The sequence below is a fragment of the Rousettus aegyptiacus genome, unplaced genomic scaffold (genome assembly GCF_014176215.1).
Source record: "Rousettus aegyptiacus isolate mRouAeg1 unplaced genomic scaffold, mRouAeg1.p scaffold_m13_p_6, whole genome shotgun sequence".
Classification (NCBI taxonomy): Eukaryota; Metazoa; Chordata; class Mammalia; order Chiroptera; family Pteropodidae; genus Rousettus; species Rousettus aegyptiacus.
Window position 1 is genome coordinate 36,669,338 of NW_023416309.1, and position 21,568 is coordinate 36,690,905.

At 34.1% G+C, this 21,568-nt stretch overlaps 1 protein-coding gene across 1 annotated transcript in view; it reads right to left on the reverse strand.

Moving 5' to 3' along the window:
- The window catches only part of TM9SF3 (transmembrane 9 superfamily member 3), a 57,334-nt gene that overhangs the window by 21,957 nt on the left and 13,809 nt on the right, over window positions 1-21,568 (reverse strand). The window contains exons 3-9 of the mRNA XM_016164157.2: window positions 18,219-18,341; window positions 14,463-14,623; window positions 13,369-13,446; window positions 10,559-10,690; window positions 9,109-9,275; window positions 5,191-5,285; window positions 2,089-2,219 (exon numbers count right to left, since the gene is read on the reverse strand). Of these exons, the coding sequence (XP_016019643.2) occupies window positions 2,089-2,219; window positions 5,191-5,285; window positions 9,109-9,275; window positions 10,559-10,690; window positions 13,369-13,446; window positions 14,463-14,623; window positions 18,219-18,341 (887 nt within the window). The remainder of the gene's footprint in view (window positions 1-2,088; window positions 2,220-5,190; window positions 5,286-9,108; window positions 9,276-10,558; window positions 10,691-13,368; window positions 13,447-14,462; window positions 14,624-18,218; window positions 18,342-21,568) is intronic.

Sequence of the window (21,568 nt, forward strand, 5' to 3'; positions counted from 1 at the left end):
CTTTGGATACTCTTTAACCCAAAATTTCATTTAAACATTCTCTTATGTGTTCTTGTGATACTCTTTTAACTCTAGAAACCATGCCTTAAACTTGGAACATTAGACTTTATCTCAGATTATCACCACCACCCTCTACTTAATGTTTCTTTTATCTTTATTAATCTACCATAATTGACTATTGTTCAACAAGTTCAATCTGTCCTGGATTTAATGGCGTTCATATATAATTAGGTACACACATAAGTGGAATAGTTGGGGTCCAAAGACAAACTTCACCCACTTTCAATCTTGTGCTGGTCCTGGCGGTAATAGCAGTATTCTGGCGAAACACCAGATCTCAAGTGGGCAAAATCCCTACTGTTCTGGTGCCTCTGTGGCACAATGTGGAAACCTGAAGTCCTTTTACTAAGGCTGGATTTGCCCTCAATTGTGGAATTTCTAAGAAAACAGAGAACTAGAGCCAAGATCCTCCCAGAGAAAGGGCTCAATATCTAAGAGATCAAAGGAATGGGGGATAGAAAGGCCTGGGGAAGAGCATATGGAATGATGCAAAGACAGTGATTTTCACACTAGGGTATTCAGTTAAGTAGGGGCATCCTGCTTCTCAGACACAAACAGTTTGGGAGCCTTTCAGTTGTCAGATTCATCCCCAAATGCTGGAAAGTAGAATCAGGTAAATGCTAGAGACTGCGCTTAGAGAAGGACAGATAAATTGGCTTAGGATGAAGTCCTAGGCATTGAAATTTTTTAAATTCCCAAGTGTACACAGGATAGAGAACCATGGTGTTTATGAAAACATATAACCATTTCCTTCATATGTCAACAAGTCAAACAACTAAAAATACAAATTTAAGCCATTAAAACACTTAATGAATAGCTACATCCAACATTCACCTCAAGTTCTTAACTTTTATGTTCTAAACAAGTTTTGATACTCTTAAAAGAAGAACAAAATGCTGGACCACGCATCTGATTAAAACTTGAGACCAATGGAATGCCCTTTGCTCAGCATTCCTTCATTCCAAATTAGAATACAAATTAAGAACATGACATTGTAGGAGGCTGCTAAGTTCCAATAGCCAGTCTTTTATACAAAGATCAATTTTATAAACTTTCTCTGCTCAGCACAGAGTTTGAGGCTGTAATCCGATAATCAGTAATTAGTAAATTAAAGGAGAATTACATTGAATATTAACATCTAAAATCCCATTTATAAAGTGGTAAAATTTAGGATTTTAGTGAAATGAAGCAATTCTGAAATATAATTTTCACATCAAATTCCAAACTTTATGAGGAAAATTATAACTGAATCAGAATTTTAACTTTTAAAGCGTTAAGAAAATAATTAATTCAACAGGTCATCTTTAAGGAATAACCTGACTCCTAAATATACTTTTTGATGGTCTAGAACTACCATGAAGCAAATTATTTTCCAGTTCTGGTAATTACTTTAACCTTTCCTACCACTATCACTTATTTTGGCTTGTAAAAAAAAATTTTTCCCCAATGTTGAAGCAACTTTCAAAAATATTCTTAACTGAAAAGTATTAAAAGTCTTAGTAAAAATGTTTAGCAAATATGTCTTTAAAAAACCTGGCCTGTACTGTAAAATAATCAAAATCATCTGGAATTTCCATAAAACTTTTCAATAATTCACATATATTAGAAAAAAAACAAAACTTGGTTAAAATTCAGAAAGATTATGGGTACTAGTTGCTTTTCTGCCATTAACTATCTCTATGACCTTGACCGAGTTATTTAGCCTCTCAGAAAAGCAGTAACCACCTTGCAATTTGTATACTTGTGTGTATGTGTGTATATACTGTTCTCTTCTATCATACTTAAAAGTTGGACTTTCACTTTACTGGCTCACAGCATCAAGAAAAAAAGGGCAACTGTAGGTTTAAGCTTAACCAAAATTATATGGAAACTAACAAGAACTTTCTTCATCACTTAACTTTGCAAGAAAGTATAGGTACTGGTCGCTACTATGAAAAATCTGAATAAGAAGTACTCTGGAGAGATAGCAGGCCTCATATTAGAATGCTTATACTTTTTCGGTTTAAAAATAAGATTCAAGCAACTTACCATTGTTCCAAAAGGAATGGCTCTTGAAGCATGGTAATAAATGGCTATAAAATTAATGAAGAAGGCAGTGCCACACACCATAGCTGGGATAAGGAACGCCCCAATAAACATCTGCTTTATCCATCTCCTTCCTGGAAAAGCAAGAATATTATGAAAATCAGAGAGACAGATACACAAACAAGCATATATTTTTAAAATTTAATTATGTAGTACCAAACTATTTATTTAAAATTTTAATGTAAAGAACTTGGCACCTGACATCCTAATAACAAATAAAGACCGGCTATTCAAGTATGTCTAATGGAAATACAGCTTTTGAAGTGAGTATACTATAGTAAAATAACACAAAACATCCTAATATTTTGTCCTAATTCTCCACTGAACTACTGTGAACTTTGGTAAACCACTCAATCTTTTTAGGCTACAAGCTGGCCTAGATAGATCTTTTCAAACAATTGTTTGGAGTTCTGGAATTTCTTAGAAATGCCCATGAAGTCACTGGTGAAGGAAGAGCCCAGGTCCGCAAGCTCTGCTTCAACCAGAACAAGTACATTTTCAACAGTTTTACATACTGGAGTTTCATGTAAATAAGTGTCATTTGAAAAGAGGGTTACATTGCTTAAAAAAAAAAAAAAAAGTTTAATATCCCCTGGGTTAAATGGTCTCTAAATTTACTCTTAGTGCTCTAATTGTAATTATAAATAAGTATTTAAATTTATTTCTATGTTTCAAAAAAAAAAAAAAAAAAACACGTTTCATAAGCTCTCTCAGAAATTAGAACTACGGATTTTTAAGTTTTACTATTTTTTGTACCACTTTGTAGTGCCAAAATTCTATACAGTGAGCACCTATTATTTAAATAATTGAGGGAAGGTATTTTTAAACTATGTAATTGGAATTTTTAAATCATGTTCATATTGACCAGGAGAGTACCAAGGAGCTGTCTTTCTAATACAGCAGAGTACACAAGCAAGTGCAGCACCAAGAGAGCATCTTCATACCACTCAGGAACAGACTATAAAGATTTAACACTGGATCGCTATTAAAATTCAACCATACAATCATAAGCACTATGGATCCGAACAGAAAGTGCAATAGGAAAAACAAGCGAAAACTGATCTTTCATTTTTTTCTATATTAAATTCTTGTTAAGTATCTCCCTCACAGAATTACAACCCAAATTTTGACAATTCTCCAGAAAAACTCTTTATTCTAAACTTTCTCCCTGATTTAGTTTCTTTCTCAGGTAAGTTTCAAGAACTCCCTCCTTTCCAAACTAATATTCAGAATTTGAACACCACCACAAAAAGGTGGCAACTAATTAAAGTATGAATTATTTCTCCTATTTAATTCCAACTCTTTCCTAGCCTTCCCTTTTCCTGCATTTTGTATTATCTTCTCAGATTCAGGCAAGTATTAAGAATTTCCATATTCAACTCTATTTCCCCCAAGAGTCAAAAAGAATCCCACGCACATTCTACCAGGTACAGTAAGTAGCCCAGGAATCTACACTGCTGTGCTTCCTACCACTCCCCATACCCTTGGAGACTCTGGCCAAGTTCCAGGCTACCCCTGACTTCAAAATGAGTCTGGAGCATTATCCAGTGTACTGCAGAGTGTGAAGACCTAGAACTTCACTGTAGTTCAAATCCTGAAATAACGCTGAAAACTTTGTGATTCTCTGCGTTAACCTCTAAATTAACCTGGTTTCTAGGGATTTTTCAGAAAAAAATATCAGGACATGATCAAATCTCAGGGCACTACCAGACAATAACCTTTAGATTTGTAAAGACTTGATACACCAAGGGGCTTGAGCCTGAACTCTGAGCTTTCAAGCCTAAATGTAGTGTAATTTAGCTGGGTGTTCTTGCTATCAGACTAAAAGCAAATTTATGTCCAAGTAGGAATAAATTTCCCATTTTAAATAAATCTGTTTCTGCTGTGGAGACTTCCGAGGGTCATAACCCATAAAATTTTCAGCCTTAATAATTTCCGGGTCAAATTCAAAGAAGTTACCTTAGGCATCCTTATTTCCATTGGTTGGTAGTACTGTGAGATTAGACTCTTTTGTCTTTATCTGGAGGTACAATGTAAAGACTGGAGACTGACCGCCTAACTAAAACAGAATACATAACGATACTCCCTCAGGCATTCCAAAGAATTACCTATACTGAAGGCACAGACCACATTAAGTCAAACAGGACCAATAAAGAAAACAGTAAACCTGGAGAAATTTTAAATGATCTCAGGCTCTGAGCTCTTATAATGTGTAAGTCTAGTCTACTAAAAGAAGAAAGGATTCCCTAATGTTGACATTGCTTAGGATGGGCTGAGAAAATCACATTAGGAAGTCTCTATCCTTAGGAATATGATTTTAAGGTCTTTTGACAACCCTTCACTCTTAATCTGAAATATGCAAATCTACTACTTTCAGCACTTTTCTGACCCCAGACAACTATAGGGAAAACAAAGAACTACAAGACCCCTTGAATGCCATCACAGAAACACCAAGAAGTACCCTTGTATCTTCTATGCATCCTCCATCATTTCCAGGTCACAACAGTAAAAAAGCAAGGGGGCATTTAAAATAAAGTGCTCTTAGCAAAAGATTGTGACAGAGAATAACAGAAACTTTTGTACAGAGTCCTTTGATAAATATTTAAGAGTCAACAGAAATAAACAGCTCTCATTCCTATTCTCCTTCCACCATCCAGACACTTTATCCATAAGTCATAAAATGATGTATGGCTTTATATTCTTATGAAGCTATACACTCAATGTGGAAGCCTCCCATGGAGAACGACAAGGAAGCTAGGCACCTCAAAGCAACATAATATCAATAACTTAAATATACTTTCTCTTTCAAGTTTCTCAGGGCTAACTTCACAGTGAACAATGGAGATAATCTACTGATTATTCACATTTTAGGAAATAAAAAGCAAGAGGCTCCATAAAAGTAAGATAGAACATATAATAGGTTTGGGGGAGATTATGTTAAATGGGATAACAAAGACTGTTATTGCCCATTTTAAATTCCAAATACCTCATAGTAAAATATTAGCATCTATAATTAAAAGTACAAAATGGTAACTCATAAGTTACCTCCTTGTCTAGCATACAGACTTCCTCCAAAATAACCATTCACTGGAGATGTAGCAGCGTAGACAAATATGGCTGTACTGAGCATTGATCCCCTCCTAAAAAGGCAAAAAAAAAACGTAAGATAAATTAAAACAAATAATTTAAAGAACATATCATATAGTCTTACCATATTAACATTAGTTTAATTTTAAAGAAAAATTTAATAGGAACACAAAAATATTATCCTGGACTACAAAGTACCTTAAAAGGTTGCCTAGTGAATGAATTTCCAATTAAAATTGCACATGATATAGGCTGATCTTAATTTTTACAAAGTAATAGACTGATCTTAATTTTTAAAAAATTCACAGTTAAATTTCATAATATATTCTAAATAAATATTTCACATTTCTTTGGCAAAAATATTAAAAGCTGGCACTAAAACTGTTTTTGCAACCCTGTGAACCAATCACATCATATGGAAAAGGTTATTCATCTGTTAAGAAAAATAATTAGAACATCTTTCTAATTTGACTTAACTGCTTAAGAGTCTTGTCTGCTGATAGAAATATAATGTAAGTAGCATAATCTATATTAGTGCTATTACTTTAAATGGCATAACACTGAGACTTTCTCTACTTAGTCTCCATTATATTGTTAAAAGTGATTTTTTAAAAATCCATAGATCCACAAATCAACATTAATAACTCAGATCAACAATTTCTAACTTCCTCTTACAAGAATGGTACCTAGGGAATTCAGACCAATCGCACTGAATAAAACTAGACGAAAAATTTTAAATGCCTAGTGCAAAGAGAAGGATCAAAATGATAAATGACACTATCTTTGCCATAATATAAAAATGTCCTTCAACAATAAAGACCATTTCTGAAACTCACCATAACTAGAAAGGTAAAATATGTTCTATATATAGAAAAGATGAAAAGTTTTATCTATTGATAGAATACATGTCAGTTTGAATATTCTTTTAAAGAGAATTTACAAGAATATCACACTAATGTGTACACTGGGGGAATATATAATTTTCATAAATTAACCACCTTCTGGGTAATAATTATTCCATTCCACTGTCCACCCATATAGAACACAAATGTCATCAAAGACGTGAAATATGTAGCACTCCTCTGTTCAATTTCTTAAAGCAGATGTGTAATAGTTAAAACATTGCAATATTTAATTCCCATTAATATATAGTTAACATAAATGTTAGAGTAAATATGAATGTCAATTCCATGTTTAAAAGATCATAGGTCTCAAAGTTAATCAGTTTTAAAAACTGAATTTGTTTTTTTTTCAAGAACTCAGTTAAACAATTTAAGTACTAAATTATTCTTTCCAAACTATCATTAACAAATTCAACCCATTTTCTGTTCATAATTAGGTGTATAAGGCTGACATAAGCCTAACAATGCTGAAAACTAAAAGGCTGTATTAGTTTCAGTAATACCAGTTTAATACTAGCCAGAAGTCTTAATATTACCAGAGAGGGTTCAAAAAAGCTGCTCATGTGACTGAGAGCCCAAAATGACTAGCAGGGATTTAAGCTCTCAGTCCCCAGAGACATTTCTACTAAATGGAAGTGTATCAGTCAGTTTTAAAAATCAGACATACATTTTATCTCTTCGTTCATAAATATTCTACGGGCATTTTCTATCCGAAATAGACGATTTTCATCTACACTGAAAAATCTGCTGAGGTAGAGAACTGTTCTCTTTGTTCGCCTCTCCAAGACTGAAAGGGGCTGCCTTTAAGGAGCTGCTTTACCTACACTCGCCACCTCACCACTCCACTGAAATATTGAGGGCAATGGCGTAGGTGAAATTTGATCAGACTGACCCATACCTTCTCAAACACCATGTCTTCTCAATAGTTAACATCGCACTAATAGGCAACACACTGATGCTGATCCTCTACCCACCTAAATGTTTTCTTCTCTGATTGCTATAATTATTACTGAGACAAAGTAATTTTCACATGTTACATTATCTGTTTTTCCTTTAGAATCATTTCTGCTCTGGGGTGCTTCTTACAAATAATATGTGCAAGTTTTTCATGTTCTCACTACTTTTTTTATTATCTCTATTTTTATTATCTCTATTTTCACTTCATGTAAAATTAAGAGAGCTGGAGTAAGAGTACCTAGAATCAAATCTAGGCTTGCTAACACTGCTTATTAATAGCTGCATGATCTCAGTCAAATTATTTAACCTTTCTGAGATTTACTTTTCTCATCTGTAGAATGAAGATAATCAGTCTCTTCACAGGGCTGATGTGAGGATTAAAGGAGCTAATGTGCATAAAGCACCTAACATGGAACTTTAATAATGTTAGTCACTTCGATATCATCATAATAATATAGCTTTAGTGATTATCATATACATACTTATGTTCACTTCAAATAAGCACAACAGAGAACAACCATCAATAGTAATAACAGACTAAAATAAGAATGCATGTCTTGCCTGTTAACACCATCTATTAAATGTGGTTTCTTATTTCTCTGTAAGCGGAAGAGCTTCTGAATTAAAAAAATGAACTGCCAAAACTATACCACTAACATCTGAGAAGAAAGCAAAAACTTGGTTTCTAGGAAAGGTTATTATCTATTAGTAACTCCTAAGACTGTGACTGTATAGTCAGTGTCAATTAAGTGGTGATGAATTTAATACAGTATTTAATGTAAAGCATGACTTCTTGGTAGATATGAAATGTTTTTATTGTATTTGGGATTTAATTCATCTGAAATATATTCTAATATGAACTACCCACCAGAATACCTAAGTTTAGATTTTGGTCGATTATTTTAAAGCTTATATGGTAATTAAACTGCAAAAGTTATATTAAACAAGTAAACAAAAACAACAGAAAAATAGCTCTGTTGATAAATACACATTCACTTCAACAAGCATTAACTGAGTACCTTGCACATGCAAAGTTCTTTAAGCAGGTACTCTGAGAATTCAAGGATAAGTTAAAACCCAGTCCTTGCTCTCTAAGAGCTTATTGTCTAGCAGAATAAACTGCGATGTAGTATAAATATTTAATATATATTTAATATACAACTAAAGAGCCATTATTTTGGCAACAATTTATTGTTTGTCCACCAAATACCAGACATATATAAAAGAAAGAATGCATTATGACCTGAAATAGGAGTATAAAATATAACTGGAGACAAGTATCACTCTGAGGGCTTCATGGGGCAGCATCTGAGGCACCTGAATTAGAACCTCTGCCACCCAGGCTCAGAGTGTGTTTTCTTCATTAAGGTCATGGCTCTCTGAGCACAAGGTTATAGGAACTTGAGATCTTTGTAAATGCACTTTTTCTTATAATCCAAAAACCTCAAATCAAAAATTGCTTGCAACTCATTTGTCTACAAAGAAAAACTATACTAAAAACTACATAAATATAGGATAAGAAGTCATTTAATTATTTTTCTAACCTCATGTACTTTTCCTATCATCCTTTTTACTTTTAAAATGTTTTCTTCTTTTCTATATAGTGAATCTCCTAGTGTGGAGGGGTAAACGTGACGTACTAATTTAGTAACTGTGGAAGCCATGTGCTTCTTATGAAGGTCTAATTGGATGTCTGGCTTTCAGAAAAATGCCTATTCACTCGGTCCAACAGTTCTGGACTCTAAGTAATTCTACTCATACCTCTAATGGAACACAACTTTTATAATCAATCAAAATGTTCAATAAGGCTAGTAAGTTTTAGCATATAACAGAAAATATATTTATACCTGAAAATTATTATACCTGAAGTTCACTATTTGTCTGCAGTGACGTTTATGCTATTTAAATTCTAAGATAGTGGAAATAAGCAAATATTTAATGATGATTGACTTTCAAAAGTTCCAATGATTAAGACTATTCAAGAACAACAAAAAGATAATAAAGTACAAGCACTTACTCTGTATATAAATCTTCTATCATTGCAACGATAATAACAATGAGCGACACGGCAAATATCTGACATCCAGAACCAATGAGAGAGGAAAATATCAGTGGGTGACTTGATGGTCTAAATACATCTCCATGCACCTGCTTCCAGCCATACTCATCCCCCAGGTCTCTATCCTGTATACATATATATGTAGACAGAAGAGAAAATTATTCAGAATAAAATTAAAATGCAGAATATAGGTGAAAACGTATTACAGTTTTAAGTTCCCTCCCTTCAAACGTAGCTATTTAAAAGAGTTGAAAATAGCGAGAAAAGACATTTCAAATTTAAAATAATCACTGCTTTAAATAACTTTTACCTAGGCCCTGTAAGGCGACTCCCATTGTGCTCAAAAAATCTCAAAGGAAAATAAAATTATTTAGGAGCAAAAAGAAGAAAATAAAAAAGGTCAAATTGGGAGAATAGCACACTGACTCTCTTAACATTACTTTCAACTACTATTCTTGCCATTTATGTCATGACTGTGGTTCATACATGACGAGGGGCCAGGTGGAAAAGAAGAGTATCAAAACCACTACAAGATGCCCTAACAATGCAGACACATGTCCTTTATAGACTTGAATCTAAGAAAACACATGGGGAAAATACAGGACGGTTAAATGACAGTAGTTTTAATAAACAGTATTTTATAAGAGATTCAATTTTTCCTTTTCAATTTGAATAAGTAAATATCTACACAAGTCCCTCAAGGTAATCTGTTTTCTGGAGGGAAAGATCCATCCTGGTCAGATATGTTTGAGAAGCACCAAATATTTTATCTACCCTCTAATATTTCACAATATACATTAGCACATTAAAATTTAAATTTGTTTAACTGTTTTCCAAACTTATTTAATGATGAAACATATCTACACGGAATAGTCATTAACATTCTAAAGAACACTTTTTATGAAATTGTTTACAATATAATTCTATAATTTTGTAAAAGAATTTAGAAAACAAGCCCCCTACCTCAAACTTATTAAACTAAATGTAAATTAATAATTTCGTCTACTGCCTGAATTTCATGCAATATTTAACAGTATTAGAAAAATGCCAACAGGCCTACAACCTCCTATCTGCAATTTTGCAATCAAAAATTCTTAAAACTAAAGCTTATTTCATAAGTTTGCTATACCCTTATTTAGTGGCTATCCTTGGACTAAAAAAGAGGTTATTTATACTGTTTATTTATCCCACTGAGGGTGAATGTTCACATATTTTTCTAAAAAAAAAAAAAAAAAAAAGTTAATAGATTTTATTAGAGACGGCTCTTAGAGTTGTACACCTTTCTAAAACCTGACATCTCTGAACTGTGAAACTCATCTGACCTCAAGACTGTAGACATACATTCCAACATTCAAAATAACACTGAGTTAAATTGTTTTTATTAATATAATATAAAATGTTTGCTTACCATGTCATCCATTTCTTCTTCTTTACTGTACCGGGCATAATCTTTTCTTAAAGTTCTCATTAAAATCATTGAAACTAAGCCCACCAAGAAGATAACCATCATGAAGGAGTTGAAAATTGAAAACCAATGAATCTAAAATAACATAAAATATTAGATTAAGTATCAGTCACAAAATTCTTAAGTTCCATGACAATGGGATGTTAATGCGAAAATAAAATCTTTTAAAACTTTTACATATTCATTCTTAAGACACACTGGGAATGAGTATTCACTATACAAAGGGAAGCACTTACTTACCCAGCAAATATTTCTGAAACATTATGTTCAAATACCACTCCTCTACTCCAACACTAACAGTGATATTCCCTATTTTCTCACATATTAAATCTACGTTCCCTAATATTCTGTACCCCTCGTAAAATGGCTACTTCATCTTATCTTGCCAATTTTTCTTTCCATTGTAGCCTATACTTCGATCAGGCCTAATCTTCCTCATTTCTACCTCTGTATCCTTCTCATAATTTCTTCTCACATGGGATCTATTTTTGTAAATTCTATCTACCATTTAAAGCCCAACTCAAAAACCTTCTCTCCTGTAAAACTCATCAATATATTTCAGTCATTCATAGATATACTCCTGCTCTACTGCTCTAAACTTCTACAGGTACATACATAAAATATTTAACATAAAGGATGTATTGTCTTGAACAATTAGGACAGATTTAACTCGGGCTAACATGCTAAGCTGTGCTCTACGGCTGTGGTCCTCAACCTTTTTGGCATCAGGGCCTGAAAATCTAATGCCTGATGATCTGAGGTGGAGCTGGGGAGTGGCTGCAAATACAGATGAAGTTTCGGTCACTCGTGTGCCACTCACCTCTTACTGTGTGGCCCGATTCCTAACAGGCCACAGACCAGTACCCGTCTGCAGCCTGGAGGCTGGGGACCCCTGCACTAGTGTGAAAGACAGTGTGGGCTATTACCCACCCTGAGGCTTCAGGCAAGTGACAAACTACATGGCTCTCCATGAAAAACAGGAGACAAACAATTGCCTTTGCCCCTTCATAAGATAAATTCTTTCCTCAATTAATAATTTATTGAATACCTACTGAAATCATAAAGAAAATGATAAATGCATTATATTTCAAAATATCTGCCCGAAAGGTTATATAAATTTAAGTTTATTCTAAAAGTTTCATTCAAAATTTATAAAAGCAGTCTATAATTATAGGCTTTTCAATGGTGCTGCCTCTGCCTGGAACACCCTTTCCCCCACTCAACTTCCTTATTTGTCAACTCCTTCAAGTTTTTGCTCAAAAGTCCATCTCAGAGGCTCCCCTGACCACCATATTCAAAACTACAACTCATTTTACTTGCCATTTCATGTATCTTTGAACACACTATACATTTTATATTATGCTTATTGCATTTCTTCCCCACTGGAGTGTAAGTTCCAAGAAGGCACAGATCTTTGACTTTCATTCTCTAATATATTCCACTTACTTATTACACTTTGTAACACATAGCAGGTGCCTAATTAATGGTGGTTAAAAGAATAAATATGGTACACTGCTCTATCAGTGAAAATGTCAGAAGGTAGCCTTTCCTCCAAGTTATTAATATCCAATAGGAATATAAACAAGGTAGACCAGGTGTTCCAATAGGGAATGTCAGTTGAGAGCCCTCATATGTTCAAATGCTATTCAAACATTGAAGTTTTTTGTGCTTATACCTTTACATGCAATAATGTGTTCATGACCACCCGAGTGTTACATCCGTGGAGAATATGAGTGGAGTGGGGGAAGAGGAAGTGGAGAATTTAAGCTCTAGGGGTAGCATGCTAAATCCTTCAGTAAGAACTAAATCCCAAATAGCTTAATTACTTTTCTCTTAGGACCTAGAGGAAGATTATAAGTAGTGACAGGTCCTGGTTAAGTCCAAGGGTAGAAGCTGGCAGCAATAATACAAATCTGAGACCACAGAAGCTTATTGGCCATCTCAAAAATAAGTGATTAATAAACTTCAGAATTCTAGTCCAAAAGATCAAATCAAAAGACAGAAGCGGTGAGTCAGGAAAAAAGTCAGAGAATGGCTATATCCCCTTATGCCCTGTTGTCTTTTCATCTCCATCTATGAAGGAGGGAACCACCAGAACAAAATCTATTTTCTGCCATTAAAAACAAAATATCTGTACAAAACCAGCAGCAACACCACTGGACTTACAATCTGAGATCCAGCTTATATCTGTTGATTGAGGGTGGTAGGCATTTCTTCCCTTTCTTGCTATTTCTTTTTATGTAGAAGGATTTCCACTAGCAAAAACTCCTGGTCTCACTCCACTCTTTCATTCACTCTGTCCTAGAGGATGCATACATTCTGCTCTGTTTCCCCACATGCAAGTTTTACAAGGGGAGGTGTCCATGTAGGAAAGCATGTGAAAGACAGTCCAACACTGTCTAAATACCTTAAGTCTGTCTAATTCAGAGTTTCAATATTAAGAAGCCCACTTGTCCACTGATATAAGCCATATTCTCCAATATTAGCCCCATAATGAAAGTGATATTTTGGCTTCCCATATGTTGTATTCTTTCTTGTGTGTCTCTTAATTGGTTTAAACCATAGTCAAGATGAAGGGAGCTTTTGACTGCTCCTCTAAAACTTTCTATCACCTTTATGATTCTTAGCCCACACCTGAAATCGCCATTAGTTAAATCTTTGAAATCCACAGCCCTAGCACAGAACCCTACATATGACAGAAGCTCATTAATGTCTGCAAATACTAAATGCCTTAAAATATACAATTTACCTACCCTGTGTTGAAAAAAAGATGGATCAAGGTATTTGTCAAATCGATCTTCAAATTTCACATCTGACTTTTTCCATTTTACCTGAAAAAAAGTTTCACTTGAAAATCAAGGCCAGTGAACAAATTAATAATCTGGTAACAACTCTGAACAAAATTTGACAAGATTTACATGCTTAGAATACGAAACTAGAGAAATGGTAGAAAGATATTACCAATTTTGGCACTTAAAATATGTATGATAAAAAACTAGCCAAATTTCTTCTCTCTGTATTAACAAAACCTGTAACTTACAGGGGTCATTTCACTTTTCAAGAACTATTAACTATCGCTGACTTACATAGTCTGACCTGATGAATGTGATAAGAAGTCGATGAGACCAATTAAAATAAAAATATGTACATCTTTAGATTCCAATAGTTCTATTACAATTATTGCATTTCTTCATTAGTTCAGTTATGCAAACATTATCTGCACTAGGTACATACGCACAAAGCTTGAAAAACTTTCAAAATCGGCTACTAGCAACTGACTCATTCCACCAGTTACCAAAAAAATAGCTGGTAAAGAGATAAGCTAACTACATCGGATTTCTCTTTCCACTATTTTTATTCCTAACAAAACAATTAACTTGACAGTTGTAAAGGACTCTAATAAGCTCTTACTCTGTGGAAGTATCTTATTCCAACTGATAAAGCAAAATATGGTAAACTATACCCATCCAACAATTTTCAATATATCACCTCTATCCGCAACAGTATAAAGGAAAGAGAAACAACAAGGAATACTGCAGCCTAAAAACATGACCATGAAAATATATGGCTGGGTTAGCTGGCTGCACAGTTATAATGGTAAACTTTACTGTAGCAAATGGTTAGGTCCTACAAATGCATAAACAGTATCTAACACTACAGACCTGAAGCAAATCTTCTCACTGCTTTTAGAAGGCTTGCTTATAGATTCGGAGGAAACACAGTTTTAATAATACTCTGTGTCATCCCATTTCAAGCTAAACTTTCATTCACTAAAGTTGTAAAACATACAATTATTCATAGTAGGTCACAAACACTTCTCCCTATATACAATTATTTTAATACTTACTGAATATGACATCTGGATTTTAGTATTGGGAACCAATTTCACCTTTCCTTCACTAGTTAGATTAACATCGACAATTCGATTTCCATTAAAACCTATTTCAAGTTTTTTGTAGGTCCAAAGATAGTAATCTTCTCCATTTTCATCTGCTTCACCAACAATACCTACAAGAGAAATAACATTTTATACAAGGGAAAGTCACTTAATATTTAAAATACATTAGAACCAAAATGTCATAAAACATTTTTATAAAAAAGCGATATTACTATTATTCTTCATGGTGAGAACAAGGCAAAAGGACAGGCTGGGCTTCTATTCTTCATACTATTTGGCAAACACAAAACATGAACACATCATAGTCAAAAAAAAAAAAAAAAAAAGTGATGAACAGCTAAGCATAACCTAGCACTAATTTGATCCCCGAAGTTCATGCTTTGTCATTAGTATCACTTTCATTGTAATAATTATCACCTTATATGTATATACTTCCTGATATCTCAAAATTTCAAGGAAATGCTATTATCATCATCTAGCGAGGTTATTTATTCATTTAATGGTCAAACAAAAACCAAGGTCTCTGGAGGTCCGGTGCAGTGCTCTCTCTAATAACCTATGATTCAGCCATTCCTGGTAAGCTGCACATATGTTGTATACAAGTACCAAAATTTAAAATGCCTCCTCTTTTTTTCTCTCAAGTTCTGGACCTTAAAATGAAAGGAGCCCTAAAACCATAAAAATCCTTAAGAAAATATAAACAGAAAGCCTTTTGACATCAGTCTTAGCAGTATTTTTAGATATATCACCTCAGGTAAGAGTAACAAAAGCAAAAATAAACCAATGAGACTACTCAACCTAAAAAGCTTTTACATAGCAAAGGAAACCATCAACAAAAAACAAAAAGACAATCTACTGACAGAGAGAAGATGTTTGCCAATGGTTTATCTAATTAGAGGTTAATACCCAAAATATACAAAGAACTCATATAACCAAATGTCAAAAAAACACAATCCAATTAAAAAATAGGCAGAAGACCTGAATAGTCATTTTTTTCTAAAGAAGGTATACAGGTAACCAACATGTACATGAAAAGATGCTCAACAACACTAATCATGAGAAAAATGCAAATGAAAACCACAATGATGTACCACCTCACACCTGTCAAAATGACTATTATCAAAAACACAAAAAATAACTGTTGCTGAAGATGTGGAGAAAAAGAACCTTCATGCACTGTTGGTAGAAATGTAAACTGTGGAAAACAGCATGAAGGCTCCTCAAAAAATTAAAAACAGAACTACCGTATGACCCAGCAATTCCACTTCTGGGTGTTTACTCAAAGAAAATGAAAACACTAATTCAAAAAGACACATGCACTCCTGTGTTCATTGCAATGTTACTAGTAATAACCAAGATAGAGAAGCAACCTAAGTTTCCACCAATAGACAAATAGACAAAGAAGTGGTACATATATACAATGGAATATTACTCAGCCATATAAAAGAATGAAATCTTACCGCTGGCAACAACATATATAGACAAGGAGGGTATTATGGTAAGTGAAATAAGTCAGACAGAGAAAGACAAATACCATATGTCACTTATAGATGAAATCTAAAAAACAAGACAAATCAACAAATAAAGCAAAAGAGAAACAGACTCATAGAGAACAAATTGTTGGTTGCCAGATGGATGGGTATAGGAGGATGGGCAAAATAGGTAATGGGGATTAAGGGGTACAAACTTCCAGTTATAAAATACATAATTCATGGGGAAGATACAAACGGCATAGAGAATACAGTCAATAATACTGTAATAACTTTCTATGGTGACAGGTCACTGGATTCCTGTGGTGATCACTAAATATCGAATCACTATGTTATATATGATACTAATATTATAAACCAATTATACTTTAATAAAACAGTGAACTAAGTGTTGAAGATAAATGGTAATGAGGCAATAGTTTGATCATTTTGATCAAAATTTGAGATATTAGAAGGGAAGATCTGAACAGCGTGAGGATAATAAGTGCTGAGGATCTCTCTCTTGTGCCCTCATACTGTCAGTTATTTATCCGATGTTCTCTACCTAAGCCTATATATTTCTCAAGAGCCTTATGCTTTAAGTTACTCCTTAAGGCCTTTCCTCTATGGTAAATGCATCTCATAACAGCACTGGGGGTAGGGGGGATTATTTCTTATTAAGAATTATTTGCTTATTAATTAAAGTTTTTAAAATTTGTATAGATTCAAGGAATACAGTTTTGTTTTGTTTGGGCTGTAGAGGAATAATGAAATCCTTCTAATAATTTCATCAAGGTTTATTTACCTATCTATTCTGAAAACTCTGCGAGTGGAGACAATTATTGCAAGTAAGAAATTATTCTCTAAGGGGCTTTTAAAAGATTCTGAAGACTTTACCCCAAAAAAAGCCAGATAAGAATTTTTGTTCTGATAAGTATCCCCATGGTTCACACATTCTTGGACACCCAAAGTATCTCCCCTAAACATGGCAGATCTTGGAATACCAGGGCTAAAATAAAAATATATTTATTTAAAAACGGGAAAGCACAGTTGCTGTGTTGCTGAGTAAGCCCATAGAAATGACTGAAAAAAATCTAAGGTTCCGGACAAGACACGGTAAGTGATGGAAAGGACCAGGAGAGGAACCTGCTCTTTCACCAAAATAAACAAAACGGGGGGAGAGGAGCCCAGACTAAAGAGTTCTCTTGAACTATAGGCTGAGAAATAGTGACTTTTCAGCACGTGTTCCAGCAACCCTCGAGCTGATCACAGAAATGTGAGCTAATGTAATTCTAATTACAGTCATTTATATAAAATACTTACTATTTATACTTAATTAACATGCAACACAGTAACAATGATACATACAATTATATCTTGAGATTAACCTTTTAAATTTAATCTTGGTACCACACTAAACTCTGATCTGTTTCATCTTTCAATTTGTTGCTCGCAAATATTATAGTCTGCTAACAATTTTAAGAATCAGAATATTAACTATATATAAGAACAGGTGTCCAAAGACTCCCCCTAAAAAACCCTAACAGAAAAATCACAAAGAGAAAAAAATGTGATCAAAAGTGCTGGCTATAATAACTTGCTGTATTTTGTGGGGTTTTTTTTTTTAATTTTTAAATAATTTAATCTAGTCCAACACAACGTTTATATTATGCATAAGCTGTATTAACTATGCTATAGCTCTTCTCCATTAATACAGATAAACAAACTAAACATTAAAAAATTAGACATAAAAACTAAAAAGCAAAAACTTTAAAAAAATTTTTAAGCACAGTTTTGGAAAGTAATGTAGAAACTAGCAAAATGAGTCATTCAGAAAAAGATCATATCTAAAAGCCATTACTACAACAGTTCCATATGAGAGAAAGCCAGAATAAAACTTCAAAATCCTACTTAGTTCCTTTGATTGTATTTGACAGTGTAAGTCCAATTAAGATATGAGAAAAACAAGGGAGGGGAGATATTTCAGATTTTTCAAAGCACCTTTTAATCCCTTGAATCTGAAAAGGTATATTGCATAAGTAATATTCTGAGGGAGTTTCATGTAAGGTTTAACAATGTCAAAAACCCTTCGAGTAACGAGAGACCATAAAGTTGGTATTAAAATCATTCTATGGAAAAGAATGAAAACACATTTACTGATTTCAGGGTACAATCACCTTAACAAAGTCATTACATAAATCTTGCTTATTATGCAAATGTAATATGCAGTACTTACCCCATATTGGTAAATCGTCTATGTACATCTGGTACCAGTAGTGATTTTTGATAGCATATACAAATGCATCTCTCTTTTCTTTATCTAAGTCAATTTCACAATAAGTGGCTGGCATCACATCATCTGCATAAAATAAAAATTGCAAAACAGTTATAGGAAAAATAACACAAGAAAAAAGCAATGTTCCCTGAAGTTAAAATTTACATTCATAACAGCTGAATCTGGGTGATAAATAAATATTGGGGGTTCAGTACACAATTCTTACTTTTTTGTGTATGTTTAAGACTTTTGACAATAATTTTAATCATCTTTATTTTCAAAGTGAAGAAATCATTCAATATATAAAGAAAATTATAAGAACGTTTACGAAGTAACTTTAAAGTAAATACATTTAAAAAAATAAAAAAGTTTAAAATACATAAGGAAGTTTTCATTTAATATATATACAAAACCTCAAAAATATGATCTCAAATAGAGCCAACAATTTCAAGCTATAAAACCTCTGAGATAAATGCTCATTTGAACATTCTTGGAAATGCAAGTCACTGGAGGCCACAGATTCTATGAGGAATCCCAGTGACTCTTCATAATTAGCAAGATTAAAAGGCAAACCTCTCTCTAGCAGGCAGCACTGTTTATAAATTACCCAAAAGTTCCCTGGAGATGAGTCATTTCCACTCCTGACTGCTTTCAAAAATACTACTACCATAATACTGCTTAGATGGTCTCTAACATAAACCTCTCAAAAATGTGCTTATTATATCAACAAAACAAAACAAAACCTGAAAAAAAAAATCACGAACATGCTAGATGTCCATCAAGAAGATTAAACTGTTTTGGTATATTGCATAAGCAATTAGGGGTGAAAATATCAATCTTAACGAAAAAAAGGAAGCACGGTTGTTTGTTTTTAAGTTTCTCTGTACTATAATATTGGTTATTTAGAACTATTCCTTGCAAGAAACAGCAATCTGCATTATAACTCCAGAAACCAGAAACATGTCTTCCCAATCCTCAACAGAGAGAACGGTTCCACCTTACTACAACTCGGCCCCAAGTCAACACCACTAAAGATGGCAGGAAACACTGAAGTACCATAAAAGAGAATTGGGGAAATACTCTCATTCTCGAAATGGGAGAAGAAAATTGCTATGTCTCCAACAACAATGGTTTCCACACACACTTTCTTTCTACCCAGGCCCTTTTAGGCAGCAAGGAATTTAGGATTTTCATAATGGCAAAAACTGAGGCTGAGCAGAGAAGGAGGGAGGGAGGATTAGGAAAGAGATTGCTATAGAGGGTTCCTACAGCAGGAGCTAGGAGAACTGGCAGCAAAAAGTTCCCAAGTGAGATTTCCACAGATTATGATAACGCACAAAGGGCAGCATGCAACAGCAGCTACAGAGGGGAGAACAAGAACCAAAGAAGGTCTAGGCTTGAGCAACAAATGGCTGCAGGGGCTGTAGGAGACCTCACAGCTAACTCTGCATAGCCACCAAATTCCTTGCGGTTATAATCAGATATTCACTGATGATCATTCTTAATGATATGGTAGTTTTACTAAGAAGTTCTGAGATATACAATATGACATCTATCTGTACAAAGCCTTTAAAAGATTCCTCACAGTTTGAACTTTAGTTCAACTCTTTCTCAACTCTCTATCATCCTCTCTCCCTAAACTCTAGCCAACTACCTACGGCTCCCACACACCTTGTGCTCTCCCACTCTCTAGACTTGTTTATGCTATAAACTCCACCTCAAATGTCCATCCCAAAATTTTTCCCATTCCCCTCACCCTCTCCTCTACAGAATAATTCCTGACTCCCCAGTCCTCACGCCTCTCAAACCCCATAGCCTTCCCCTTCTTCTTAAGTCCCATGGTTTTCTCTCCATACTACCCTATGGCATTTAGGCCTGTACCACTTATAACCTCTACCAGTATCTTGGCTCCTCGAAAAGACCCATCGGGTCTTGAGAGCTATGTCTATAACTAATTATATCCTTTTAACTCCCAGCTAAGCCTGTTTCAGTACCCTTCATAGAGCAGGTACTAAACAAACAAAAAATTTTAACAAATTTTAAGAGCATGATTTTCTATTTACTTGGCAAAGGAAATCACTAAGCATATGAGAGAATGCACATATACATGCATCTGTGTATGAATGGTGTGTGCGTGGGTGTGTGAGAGGTGAAGATGAATAGAGTATCTCTGAAGAACTGACAAAGAGGTCTGGAAGAATATCTTTCACTGATATTTAATCTAGAAAAGAAATGCTGTGGTAAAAGGAAAAACCTATCATTATGAAAGGCTATAGCAAGGGCCTTGGTTGGTCTTATTTTAATGAAATTCGTCTTGCAGGCATGTAGGCAAATACAAACATCACAAATAACTGTAGAGGATGGCTGCTCAAAAGAAACAGCACTTTTCTCAGGGTGAAGCCACTTTGGAGATAATGAATGTAATGTGCCTGAATATGCCAAATCATTATTTAGCATGCTGTATAACTGAAAAACAATCTGAAAACATCTATCACCATATATTAATGCTTTAAAATTATCATAGGGTATACCCTTCTCAGATAAAATACACATCTATGAATTCTGAATTAAGATTTTAAGATTTTACCAATATAAGATTTTACCAATATAAATAATATTCATGGGGAGGGGGATAAAACCAAAGTTATAAAGCGGCCAATGTTAATATTAACTTTTCAAACAGAAAGCAAGGGTAGATTCTGGAAACTATATATCAATAAGTCTATCATCAGCTTCCAACACACTCTAGGCTCATACCTGAATAGACGGTGAAAGCATTGAGAAAAGAATGTGATAATTATTTGTGCATTCTCATGTCCCTCAACTGTAAAATAGAGATAACGCCTATGCTTATCTCTTTCCCGAAGTTGTACGAAGGATTAAAAGTGCCAATATATTCACAGTGTTATATCTCCTTGGGGCACACATCCCTTTGAGAATCCAATGACATTATTATCTCCCTTGCCCACCCCCCAAAAATGCACATTCATCCAATACTATGTATACAATTTCAGAGGGACCACTGAAGCCAGAGCTTCTGGTTCAACTTTGTATACCCAGAGCCTACCATAGTGCTGAAATGCAGTAAATGCTCAAAAACTGCTGAATTAATTCAAAAAGGAGGGGAGCTGAAAAAACTAGTATATTCTCACTTATTTCATCAATCATGTATATATAGAGTATTAACTCACAAACCTGACTAGGAGTATACACTGCACAATTTTTTTCTATATGGTTATTTGTCAACGTGTATCGAGAACTGTCTTTAAAATATTTATATCCTTTGATTCAGTAATTCCACTTCTAAGAAT